General features: G+C 51.1%; 2 protein-coding genes across 2 annotated transcripts; one reads left to right on the top strand and one right to left on the bottom strand.

Annotated features, from left to right (window-relative positions):
* The first annotated feature begins 2,076 nt into the window (after positions 1-2,076).
* Positions 2,077-3,208, top strand: LOC136932840 (fatty acid-binding protein, liver-type-like). Its single transcript, XM_067228130.1, has 4 exons — positions 2,077-2,163; positions 2,492-2,664; positions 2,844-2,936; positions 3,120-3,208. Exons 1-4 carry the CDS (start codon positions 2,097-2,099, stop codon positions 3,168-3,170), a joined length of 384 nt encoding a protein of 127 aa, XP_067084231.1. The 5' UTR covers positions 2,077-2,096; the 3' UTR covers positions 3,171-3,208.
* A 132-nt stretch (positions 3,209-3,340) lies between these two features.
* On the bottom strand, positions 3,341-8,603 carry smyd1b (SET and MYND domain containing 1b). Its single transcript, XM_067228280.1, has 9 exons — positions 8,381-8,603; positions 7,829-8,005; positions 7,163-7,376; positions 6,797-6,927; positions 5,551-5,746; positions 5,205-5,297; positions 4,787-4,950; positions 4,239-4,407; positions 3,341-4,124 (listed from the first exon to the last, which is right to left on the bottom strand). Exons 1-9 carry the CDS (start codon positions 8,500-8,502, stop codon positions 3,960-3,962), a joined length of 1,431 nt encoding a protein of 476 aa, XP_067084381.1. The 5' UTR covers positions 8,503-8,603; the 3' UTR covers positions 3,341-3,959.
* Between the last annotated feature and the right edge of the window lie 3,744 nt (positions 8,604-12,347).

Here is a 12,347-nt window from a genome sequence, read left to right as displayed (position 1 = left end):
TCCACTCTGATAACACAGTAAAGATCTGAGGGCGGCGGTCTCAGGCGACACACAGATCACACAGATCGAGGGGGAACACAGATAAAGCCACGCTGATTCACGTGGGAGGAAAACAACCCAGGCAGCAGCTCTCCTGTCATTCACCGCCCTCATCCACCCCATCCTTCTAACAGTCTGTCCTCACAGCCCTCATCCACCCCATCCTTCTAACAGTCTGTCCTCACTGTCCTCATCCATCCCATCCTTCTAACAGTCTGTCCTCACTGTCCTCATCCACCCCATCCTTCTAACAGTCTGTCCTCACTGTCCTCATCCATCCCATCCTTCTAACAGTCTGTCCTCACTGTCCTCATCCACCCCATCCTTCTAACAGTCTGTCCTCACTGTCCTCATCCATCCCATCCTTCTAACAGTCTGTCCTCACCGCCCTCATCCACCCCATCCTTCTAACAGTCTGTCCTCACTGTCCTCATCCATCCCATCCTTCTAACAGTCTGTCCTCACCGTCCTCATCCACCCCATCCTTCTAACAGTCTGTCCTCACTGTCCTCATCCACCCCATCCTTCTAACAGTCTGTCCTCACTGTCCTCATCCATCCCATCCTTCTAACAGTCTGTCCTCACCGTCCTCATCCACCCCATCCTTCTAACAGTCTGTCCTCACCGCCCTCATCCACCCCATCCTTCTAACAGTCTGTCCTCACTGTCCTCATCCACCCCATCCTTCTAACAGTCTGTCCTCGCTGCCCTCATCCATCCCATCCTTCTAACAGTCTGTCCTCACTGTCCTCATCCACCCCATCCTTCTAACAGTCTGTCCTCACTGTCCTCATCCACCCCATCCTTCTAACAGTCTGTCCTCGCCGCCCTCATCCACCCCATCCTTCTAACAGTCTGTCCTCGCCGCCCTCATCCACCCCATCCTTCTAACAGTCTGTCCTCACCGCCCTCATCCACCCCATCCTTCTAACAGTCTGTCCTCGCCGCCCTCATCCACCCCATCCTTCTAACAGTCTGTCCTCGCCGCCCTCATCCACCCCATCCTTCTAACAGTCTGTCCTCGCCGCCCTCATCCACCCCATCCTTCTAACAGTCTGTCCTCGCCGCCCTCATCCACCCCATCCTTCTAACAGTCTGGCTCTGTGAAATGGAGAAGGGATGAAGTTGTATGAATTTGAATGAAAGTATCCTGAGTGTAGGCTGGTAGTGCGTGTGTGTGCATGTACACGTGTGTGCATGTGCATATGTGTGAGTGTGTGCATGCATGTATGTGCATGATGTGTATGTGCACATGTGCATGTGTGTGAGTGTGTTTGTGCACATGTGTGTATGTATGTGTGTCTGAATGTGTGTGTGCGTGTTGCTGATGTTGCCACTCTTTATCATTCTTATCAGAAGCTAAGACAACACACACATAGTGAATCAACACACACATAGTGAATCAACACACACATAGTGAATCACACACACAGTGACTCAACACACACAGTGAATCACACACACAGTGAATCAACACACAAACAGTGAATCAACACACACATAATGAATCAACACACACAGTGAATCAACACACACATAGTGAATCAACACACACACAGTGAATTAACACAAACATAGTGAATCAACACACACACAATAAATCAACACACACAGTGAATCAACACACACATAGTGAATCAACACACACACACAGGGAATCAACACACACATAGTGAATCAACACACACAGAGTGAATTCAAACACATTACTGATCAAACACAGCAACCAGAGACAACACAGAGGAGAATGAGTGCGTTGTGAAGTGTGGAAAAAAAAAACGTACATAATTAAATAAATATGAGTATCAAGTTTACAAAAAAAGCATGTCCATTTTTGTTTAGCTTTGTATTTCTTTCTCTAAAAAAAAGTCTGCTTAACAGGGTTACCTTCTAGAAAAACTAACCAGATAGCGCTTGAGTAAAGAGAGGAGGGAGAGATATGGAGAGGTCATAATTGCAGACACCTGAAGTTAATGATTGAAGTGTTTGGGTTGAGGAGAGTATAAGAGAGATCCAGCTGGAGTGACCAGCCCCTGTCTTCTCTGCATTCAATCACAATGTCCTTCTCTGGGAAATACCAGCTCGAGACTCATGAGAACTTTGAGGCTTTCATGAAGGCCATCGGTAAGGTCTCCAGAGGACTTTGAATCTCTGCTGCAAATATTTTTAGTCTTGAGCTTTGCTGTTGAGATTTGTGAATTATTATTAAACTGTTGGTATGCTCTGTAGACTTGGGAATGCTTGGTTTGTCACCCCAAAATGTATGATTGGTCAGAATCTGTTCATGGTTATGACCAACTGCTGCTAATGTTTCAGAGGAAGGGTACACTGCAGGAGGTTGAAATGGCCAGCTCTAATGATGCCTGTGTTTTCCTACCTGCCTGTCTGTCTGTCTTTCTGCATGTCTCTCTCCCTCTGACTCCCTGCATGTCTGCTCGCCTGTCTCTCCCAGGTCTCCCCGATGACCTCATCCAAAAGGGCAAGGACATCAAGAGTGTCTCTGAGATCGAGGAGAACGGGAACAGCTTCAAGGTCACCGTCACCACAGGAACCAAGGTTCTCTGCAACAACTTCACTATCGGCCAGGAGGCGGAGCTTGAGACGCTCACCGGGGAGAAGGTCAAGGTAAGCGTGTGATTGGGTCAACTGACTGAGATCTGAAAGGGAACTCCACTTCTGCAAGAATGTCTGGTAGAATTGGGGTTGATGTTACAATTCCTTTGAGGCTTTTCAGTCTAACTGTCTGTTTTACAACCCCCCCCCCCCCTCCCCCCTTGCTCTCCTCTTCTTCCCCTGGGCTCCAGTCCGTAGTCATGAGGGATGGGAACAAGCTGAAGGTGTCCCTGAAGGGCATTGAGTCCATCACTGAGCTGGTTGATGCCAACACCATTGTCAACGTAAGTAGTCAAGACTGGCTTCACATCTTTCTGGAATGAGCCCAGATTTTTAGTGGGTTCTTATCTGTCCGTTTTCATAATTGGTTGCGATATAAAATGGATGGCCTTGTAACAATAAATTGATCTGTTTTTGATATAAAGGCGAACTGGGAAGTTTTATGACTGCACTCTGCTCTCTTTCAGACTATGACAGTGGCTGGCATTGCATACAAAAGGACAAGCAAAAGAATGTGAGAGTGCACCATTTAGACAAATAAAAATATGAATGACAACTGTTTCCAATTCTTCCACTGACTCCCTATATGATACCATGGTTATTGTAGGTAATTGTACTTGAGGGCAGCTTGCTAAAGTTCTTAAATTACTGAAAGGAATGTTACATGACATTGAAACTCAAACTCCAGTGGCTTTAAAACAGTCCTTTTTAATGAAAACAATTGTACAAAATACTTGTGAAATAAGAGTAAATATTTAGATGAACAGGTGGTGTTTGGACTGTGTGGGACTCCTTAGAATGTGAAGGTCTTCAGGTGATTTAGTGAGCTGTGTCAGAGTGTCACAACCATCAAAGCAGCTCTCAGGACAAGTTAATATTCAGGGGGAGCAGTCCAAGAGTTGAGGGCTGCTAGCTAGCTCTGCGTTGCCTGAACTATAACCAGGTGTCCTAGTTATGGTTAAGTTGTCCATTAATCTGCTACAAACACCATGGAAACCTGTTCCTCAAGAGCTATGTTCCTACAGGTGTCACTTCAACCCTTATCTAAAACACAAATAATCCTTAGCTGGTTGGCAAGCAGACTATGAAGTGGAAGATTTTGGAGTGAGGCCCAACAGGCAGCTCAGGGGTTTAGCGTTTCACGACGGACCAAGAGGTCGGACATCCGAATCCCTCAATCGCTTTGCTTAAAAGCGTCTGCTAAGTGAATCCATTATTATGAACAAGGTCGGGGGGTTTCTGGTCTAGCGGCTGTACAAGGCCTGCCGGTCGGATGACCTGTGATGAGATCCTGGAGCAGGGGCAGACTACTTCTTGCGGCGGAAGAGGTTCTTGATGCCCTCCTCCACGCCCGCGGGCTCGTTCATCACGCTCATGGGCTGGTTCTTGAGGGCCGCCTCCCTCATGCTGTGGTAGACGTACTCGTTGGTCTTGAACATCCTGAGCTCCATCTCGGTCTGCATGCGCATGGCCTGGTGGAGGGGGCGGGGATAGGAGAGAAGTGGGATCAGATCAGTGTATCACAGCTGTCCATGCATAGGCATGCAGCATTGAGCCTGCGTGTGTGTGTGGATGTGTGCGTGTACCTCCAGGTCCTTGGTGATGGGGTGTGTGGGCCCGTGGGTGACCAGCAGGACTGCGTAGGCCTTACAGATCATGCCGTGGCCCAGCTCGATAAGACCTGCCTGCCAGTGGGTGACCCCAGCCCTCATGGTGGCCATGCCCAGAGCAGCGTTGTTGGGGTGATACAGCTTACTGCCACCAGAGGGAGCAACGCTGGTGTTAACACAGCACTCAGAGACCGTAATCAAGGACAATGTGTCCTCCAGAATGTACTAGTGTCTCTTGAGAAGAGCAGGAACTCTACACTAACTAAATAACAAGTATTACTGCTAGTACTCCTTCACTAGTCAGCTGAGAAGAGCTGGAGCTTCGGAACTGTAGATTTCAGTCTAAAACCTCCAAACCGCACCCGTCTAACAACATCCTAATAGCGAAAGAAAGGTCAATGAAGCCAAATCGGGTAAGTTACAACTGCATCTGGTGGGCCAAGTCCTAAACACGACCGTAGCTCTCCAGGGACAGGGGGACTGGGGAGGTCTGGTTTCAGATCTCCCGGTGCCCCGCCACTCACATGTATCCCTCCACCATCTTGCGGGAGAAGTCGGCGGCCTCCTCGGTGTACTGCAGATAGGCGAGGACCTCGCTGATGGTGCTCCACATCCTCAGCTGGTAGATGTGGGTCTCGGCCAACACAGGCTCCGTCTTCGCCAGACACTCCCTGCAGAGTTTCACCACCTGGGAGAGGAGGGGGAGGGGGGGTAGAGAGAGAGGGGAGGAGGGCAAGTGAGTAAGGGAGGAACAGAGAGAGAGAGAGAGAGAGAGAGAGAGAGAGAGAGAGAGAGAGAGAGAGAGAGGTCAAAGAAAGGGAGGGAGAGGTAGACAGACGTGTGTGTGGATGCCCCAACGTGTGTGTCCCGATGTGTGTGTACTTTCCGATGTGTGTGTCTGTCCTGGCGTGTCTGTGTGTGCTCTGATGGTGTGTGCCGTACCTCGTGATAGTTCCCATCCAAGCGTGCTTTGTTCATCTTCTCCAGCGTCTTCAGGCTGTACTCGGTCATCTCTTTGACCTGCTCGTCAGGTACCTAGCACAGGAGAGGAGGAGAGAACAGAAGAGGACAGGAGCGGACAGGTGAGGAGACGAGACGAGAGGAGGAGAGGACAGGACAGGACAGGAGGAGAGGAGGAGAGGAGGAGAACAGGGAAAAGGCATCAGGGGTTGTGTCTCAGACTGTAGTTTTCTCTTTTCTTCTCTCTGTGTCCTTCTCCCTCCCTCTGCCACACATACTTCCTATCTGTCTACCTATCTCTTTCTCTTTCTCTCTCTCATATACACACCTTGACTCCTTCCACCTCCTTGCCCCCCAGCTTCAGGTCATCTTTGATGTGGTTTGTGCAGTGTTCGCAGGTGCAGTCGAAGTAGTACTGCTGTTTCAGCTGCCTCTGCCTGGCCTCTGTCTGGTTCAGATAGTCCACGTAGGACACGGTCAGCTCCTCTCCCTCGGAGATCTTCCCCAGGGCACGCAGCTCGATCCTGGGGAGGGGAGACAGGCGGACAGGGGGTTGAGAAAGGTCTATGACTGTAGCCTCCAGCCTGCAGTGCAGCTGGTGTTAGTGTCACAGCTGGCCAGTGACTCAACACGGGGGCTACAGACCAAGATTATTGAAGTGTGTTATCGGTGAACCACAAGGTGATCTGTGCACACATTCTTTACAGACATAGATTTCCCTACTGAATCTATCCTTGTTAAGTGATGTAATAGGGGTCTCTCACATCAGCGCGATGATAGGTTTGTGTTATCATTGTGATGCTATATTATTAGCATGGCGATGCTACTGAGTAGGCCCCTGATTAGTACAACTGTGCTAAACGATAAGCACGGCGATGCTAGTGTGTGTTTAGCAAGACGATGCTAAATGATTAGCATGACAATGCTAGTGTTTGGTTAGCACGACGATGCTAAACGATTAGCATGACGATGCTAGTGTGTGGTTAGCACGACAATGCTAAACAATTTGCATGATGAATGATTAAACGAGAGTGATGAGCGAACACAGGCAGAAACGGGTTTCTCCAGACAGGAAGTCCGTTGTAGTGGGTTTCAAGCCAGGCCCAGATCCCTCCAGCTACGTCCCACGTTAGTCAGTTAGGTGCGACTGATGTTGCTACGGTGACACAGCTCTGAACTTTAGCGGCAGATTGGAACTTTGTTCCTGGTTATGAGACAGGGAGCGATGAGAGGTGAGGTTACTATAACGATGAGCAGTGTTCGGAGGAGGACAGGAGTTGAAGAGTTTGATTGATGATGTTTTTAGCGAGGAGAGTGAGAAGGAGGTTTTCTGTGAAAGAGACCCACCTCCTTTGGGAGTGATACATAGTATTCACAGCCGATTGGCTGAAAAAGAAAGCAGGAAGTACTTTACACCAGCCTACAGTACTAACACTCACATACACACACACACACACACACACTCTTGTGCTAAGAAAAAGACTGCATGGGTGCACATGGGATGGACCAGAGCCTGGTTGAGTGGCTGTTGTTCTGGTTGCGGACGTGGTCGCGGTTCTGGCTGCGGTACGTACTTGCCGTGGTTGAGGATGACCGTGCAGTTGGGCCAGCAGTCGTGGTTGACCAGACAGAGGTTAGGGAACAGACCCACTCCCACCGCCTGGAGACCCCTCTGGTCACTGACTGTGAAGCCATTACAGTTAATCTGGAGAGGACAGGAGAGGGTAGGAGACCAAAAGAGGGTGGAGGAGAGGAGAGGAGAGGAGAGGAGAGGGGAGGGGAGGGGAGGGGAGGGGAGGGGAGGGGAGGGGAGAGGAGAGGGGAGGGGAGGGAAAGAGGGGGGGAGGGGAGGGAAAGAGGGGGGAGGAGAGGGTGTCACTACAAAGACTGAAAGACAGAAAAAAAGTTTACAAAAAACAAGAGCACTTGGGAGAACTTACCACTCCAAAGATGTGTGAGACGGTGTCGACGGTGTGCTGCTTGCTTTGGCGCGGCCAGTAGTCCAGGAAGTTGTGAATGTCCACCTTCAGCTCCTTCAGGTCATCCTGAGGCATGTCAGAGATGTGGTTCTCCAGGTCGTCCAGGGTGGTCAGCTGTGTGTCCGACACGACCGCTCCCTCCTTCTCCAGGCGCCACAGGATACGAGCTGCCAGACTGGAGGCACAGTGGTGGGGGTCACGAGGGGGGTCATGGGGTCACAGCCCTGCATGTACTGTGGTTCTCATGGTTGAACCATCCTTTTCTTGATTCCTTCCCGGTCCCTGACCAGCCTCTGCCTTCCTCTTCCTCCCTCTCTACCTTCACCAATTCCTCCCTTCCCTCTCTCCCACCTTCCCTCGCCTCCTTGTCCCTTCCCACGTTCTGTCCCCCCCTCTTCCTCCTCCTCCTCCCCCACCCCTTCCTCCTCTTCCTCCTCCTCCTCCATCCTCCTCCCCCACCTCCTCCACCTCCTTTTCCCCCACCTCCTCCTCCCCCACCTCCTCCACCTCCTTCTCCCCCACCTCCTCCTCCCCCACCTTCTTCTCCCCCACCTCCTTTTCCCCCACCTCCACCTCCTCCTTCTCCTCCTCCACCTCCTCCTCCCCCACCTCCCCCCCTCCTCTTACCGGATGTTCTCGTTGGGGGCCTTGCCGAAGGTCTTGATGGAGGAACACTCCAGCTTGTGTTCGTTCCAGCCGGCGCGCTGGCAGGTGCGGTCGCAGTACTGCGACCACTTACACTGACCACAGCGCTGCAGGGTCTGCTGCCGGCGGAAACAGCTGTGGCAGATCTTGTCTGCCAGACTGGAGGAGGAGAAGAGAGTGTTCATTGTGTTAATAATGTGTATTATGTTAATAAACCACAATTCAGTTTAGTGTAATCCACCAGATAAAGGTCTTCATCTTGCTCAGCAAACATATTTTTATATGTTTACTCACTAGGCTAGGAGACAGGCCAGAAATACAGTAGTCAAGACAACAATGCAAATATAACACATAGCAAGACTGTGAATGAACAAGAATTAACTTTTTACTAATACAATTTTATGACAGAAATGTTTGTAAAGAATGGACATCAATCTTCAATATCACTGACAGTGAAAGCGAAGTACTTTTACAAAGACAATCACAGCACGAAGCCCTGGTGCACAGTGATATACCATTCACTAGGTACGGTACCTGTCAAAGACCACAGCGGCAAAGCTCGGCTCGGAGAAGATCACATCTCCGGCCCACATCTCCTTGGTGGCCTTCAGGCCCCGGCCCTTCCCCGGAGAGTCGAACACCTGCACGTTCTCCATGGCACAGGTAGCTGGACGAGCGCGGGACGAGAGGAGGGAGAGCGAGGACGTGAGCACAACAGCGAGAGAGAAGGGAAAGAGAGTGAGGGCGACTCGTCAAAGGGGGTTGGGTGGATGGGTGGAGGTAAAAACGGTCTTCGATATCTTCTCAAACAACTGCACATTCCACACCCGGACTACTAAAATAGACCGCCACCTCTCGAGCCGTACCAAGTTGAACAGGGGGAAGGGGAGTGACTTCCTCACAGTGATTTTACCTAGTCTTTACTTGACTGATCTACATGATTGAATTTCATCCGCCTGGCTGTCATTGTGTTTTATGACTGAATGACAATAAAGTCACGATTTCATCATTTCTAGCTTATTCATTTTGCATTTGGTTTCATGAAAGTGAAATGCCAGTGAACATACCATGACCCCTCACTCAGTTCAGTTGGTTGTCTCCAAGCCCGGGGGGTATTTTGGTCCATCAGTTGGGCTTGTCCATCAGGGGCTTGTCGTGGTGACGCTGGACAGCTGGTTGGAAGCCAGTCCCCATGTCCCCCCTGCTCTACTCTGTTCTGGCACCTTCTCCCACACCCCTCCCTTCTCTCTCCTCCCCCCGCTCTCCCTCCCACCTTCAGTCCCTCTCTATCTCTTTCTACCCTCTTCTCACTCTTTCTTTCTCTCTCTCTTTCTCCCACCTCTCTATCTCTCGTGGATTCCCAACTTTTCCCCCCTGCTGACTCTCTCTCTCTTTCCCCCCCTTCTCTCTCTCTCTCTCTCTCTCTTTCTCTTCCTCCCCCACCTCACTCTTGCTCTCTCTCTACCCTCACCTGTCCATGTCTTTCTCCACCCCTCTCTCTCTGTCTATCATTCTTGTTCTCCTCCAATCTTTCCTCTTTTTTCCCACCATTCTCTCTCTGCCAAGCTTCCCCTCATTCCTCCCACTGACTCGATTCCGACACCTTCGTCTCTGCCCTCTGGGGGGCTATCTCAACCTCACAGTAGCCGACTGTACTTCAGTGACCTTTGTCTCAATCGAGCCCTCCTCCCCTCCTAAGGTCATCGTCTGAGACAGTGTTGTCAGCCCTGAAGCATGCGGGCACCGCGACTTGAAAATAGACCCGTAGACACATCAGAGAGAGGTGAGGGTGTTTAAGCTCCCTTCGCTGCCCCGGGACAGATAGAGCTGTCTGATTGACACCCAGTGGGAGGACAGTTGAGATGCTAGTTGATAAAGAGAGATAAGGGGAAGACAGATCGAGGACCAGAATGTCCTTTTACGCGTCGGAAAACAAAGTTGCGGTTAATAATAGAGCTTTCGTTCTTTTGTTCTAAATATAGAAAGGAAGGAGAGATTGTTTGATAATTGCAGGAGGAATTCGACCTGGTCTCATGAGAAATAGTTTTCATATAAGAATACAGCACTACTTCATTGCATGCCAGTTACAAAAATAAAATGTTATGACGCTTTTAATGTGCCTCTCAGGTATTCATGTTGGACAATGCCCCCTAGTGGCCATGGAGCCTGTTTCATTCTAAACTTGTGAAACATCCAAAATCCACGGCCCATCACAGTAAAATATGGGAGGTGGCATGTGCATGCCACCAGGTGGCAGTGTAATCCTATCCCATTGATTTCTGAAGGAAAAGATGGGCTATTTCAGCCAGCTGTCCTGTGTCCACCTTATCTTCCTAATGTGTGTGTGTGTGTGTGTTTCCTCCTGGCTCGTTGTGTTCCAGCTGTGAGCAGCACCTCTCGGCTCAGCTGGTCAGTCATTAGCATTCCTGCCCGGGCACGGAGGCCTGCTGCTTCCTGCACCGCCAGCAAGCTTTTCTTAGGCTAGCCCGTTAAATACAGTACTGACACACACACACACACACACACACACAAAAAAAGTTATGCCCTCGCAAACCTCGGACCACAGAGAACCATAGGTGGACCTGAAAGAGAGAGAGAGAGAGAGAGAGAGAGATGGAGGAGAAGAGAAAGAGAGAGAGAGAGAGAGAGAGAGAGAGGAAAAGAAGGAAAAAGAAAGAGAACGAGTGGGAGAGAGGGACAGAGAGAGAGAGAGAGAGAGAGAGAGAGAGAGAGAGAGAGAGAGAGAGAGAGAGAGAGAGAGAGAGAGAGAGAGAGAGAGAAGAGAGAGAGAGAGAGAGAGAGAGAAAGAGTGGTCAGAGGTTCAGGTAAAGGTGGTCCTGTCACCTCCGAATACTATGACCCCCCCCCCCACCCCTTCGACGACCCCCCCCCCCCCCCCCCACCACCACCCCAATCAGCGGAAGTCCCAGTTTGTACCCTCCACGCCGTCCCGCGAGGCTGCGGGGGCCTTTTCAGCAGCTGCCTCGTCGAAAAGCAAACAGCGTCCGCGCCGCGACAAAGAGGCCGCTGGCGCTGGAATGCTTCTCTTTTCAGATGCCGTAATCCCAGAACACACTGCTGTCACAGCCCATCAGGCAGCAGGCCAGACACAGGCCGCCCTGGGTCAGAAAGGTGGGTCAGAGACGGCTAAGTTAGCGAGGGCCTGGGTCAGAAAGGTGGGTCAGAGACGGCTAAGTTAGCGAGGGCCTGGGTCAGAAAGGTGGGTCAGAGACGGCTATGTTAGCGAGGGCCTGGGTCAGAAAGGTGGGTCAGAGACGGCTAAGTTAGCGAGGGTCTGGGTCAGAAAGGTGGGTCAGAGATGGCTAAGTTAGCGAGGGCCTGGGTCAGAAAGTGGGGTCAGAGACGGCTAAGTTAGCGAGGGCCTGGGTCAGAAAGGTGGGTCAGAGATGGCTAAGTTAGCGAGGGGCTGGGTCAGAAAGGTGGGTCAGAGACGGCTAAGTTAGCGAGGGCCTGGGTCAGAAAGGTGGGTCAGAGACGGCTAAGTTAGCGAGGGCCTGGGTCAGAAAGGTGGGTCAGAGACGGCTAAGTTAGCGAGGGCCTGGGTCAGAAAGGTGGGTCAGAGACGGCTAAGTTAGCGAGGGCCTGGGTCAGAAAGGTGGGTCAGAGACGGCTACGTTAGCGAGGGCCTGGGTCAGAAAGGTGGGTCAGAGACGGCTAAGTTAGCGAGGGTCTGGGTCAGAAAGGTGGGTCAGAGATGGCTAAGTTAGCGAGGGCCTGGGTCAGAAAGTGGGGTCAGAGACGGCTAAGTTAGCGAGGGCCTGGGTCAGAAAGGTGGGTCAGAGATGGCTAAGTTAGCGAGGGGCTGGGTCAGAAAGGTGGGTCAGAGACGGCTAAGTTAGCGAGGGCCTGGGTCAGAAAGGTGGGTCAGAGACGGCTAAGTTAGCGAGGGCCTGGGTCAGAAAGGTGGGTCAGAGACGGCTAAGTTAGCGAGGGCCTGGGTCAGAAAGGTGGGTCAGAGACGGCTACGTTAGCGAGGGCCTGGGTCAGAAAGGTGGGGTTTCGAGAGATCCGGGAGGAGAGGGAAGGAAAGGATGCGCTCGGGAGGAGAGAGAGAGACGAGAAGAGGTTAGAGAGGAGAAGAGAGAGGGATGAGGGGAGGGGGGGAGTGAAACAGGAGAGGATCTGATAATAAGGATAAGGTGAAGATTTTCAGTGGAACTTCTGGGGTGTAGTGACTGTGGAGGACATACAATCTAGGGGGAGGTCATGTTTCCACCAGTCCAGCTCTCCAAACACCTCCAGTAGTTGCATAAGAGCAATCAACAAAAACATTGACAAAACCACCCAAAAACACGCTCACCCCGCAACTACCCCAGACACAGCAACCATTACCGGCAGCGAGAGAATTCTCGGAACGCAACGGAAATACGTGTGGACATACATGTGTTGTGTTTCCGCCGCACGCGTGACACGAGTCCAGACGGCTTCGCTCCGTGTCTGAGGTGTAATTGTTGTGTGTAAGCGGCTAAGTACTAAGAAC

This window comes from Osmerus mordax, chromosome 24, assembly GCF_038355195.1.
Source record: "Osmerus mordax isolate fOsmMor3 chromosome 24, fOsmMor3.pri, whole genome shotgun sequence".
In the NCBI taxonomy this organism is placed as follows: Eukaryota; Metazoa; Chordata; class Actinopteri; order Osmeriformes; family Osmeridae; genus Osmerus; species Osmerus mordax.
Note: the sequence above shows the minus strand (reverse complement) of the source record. Positions and strands in the feature narration are given on the sequence as shown.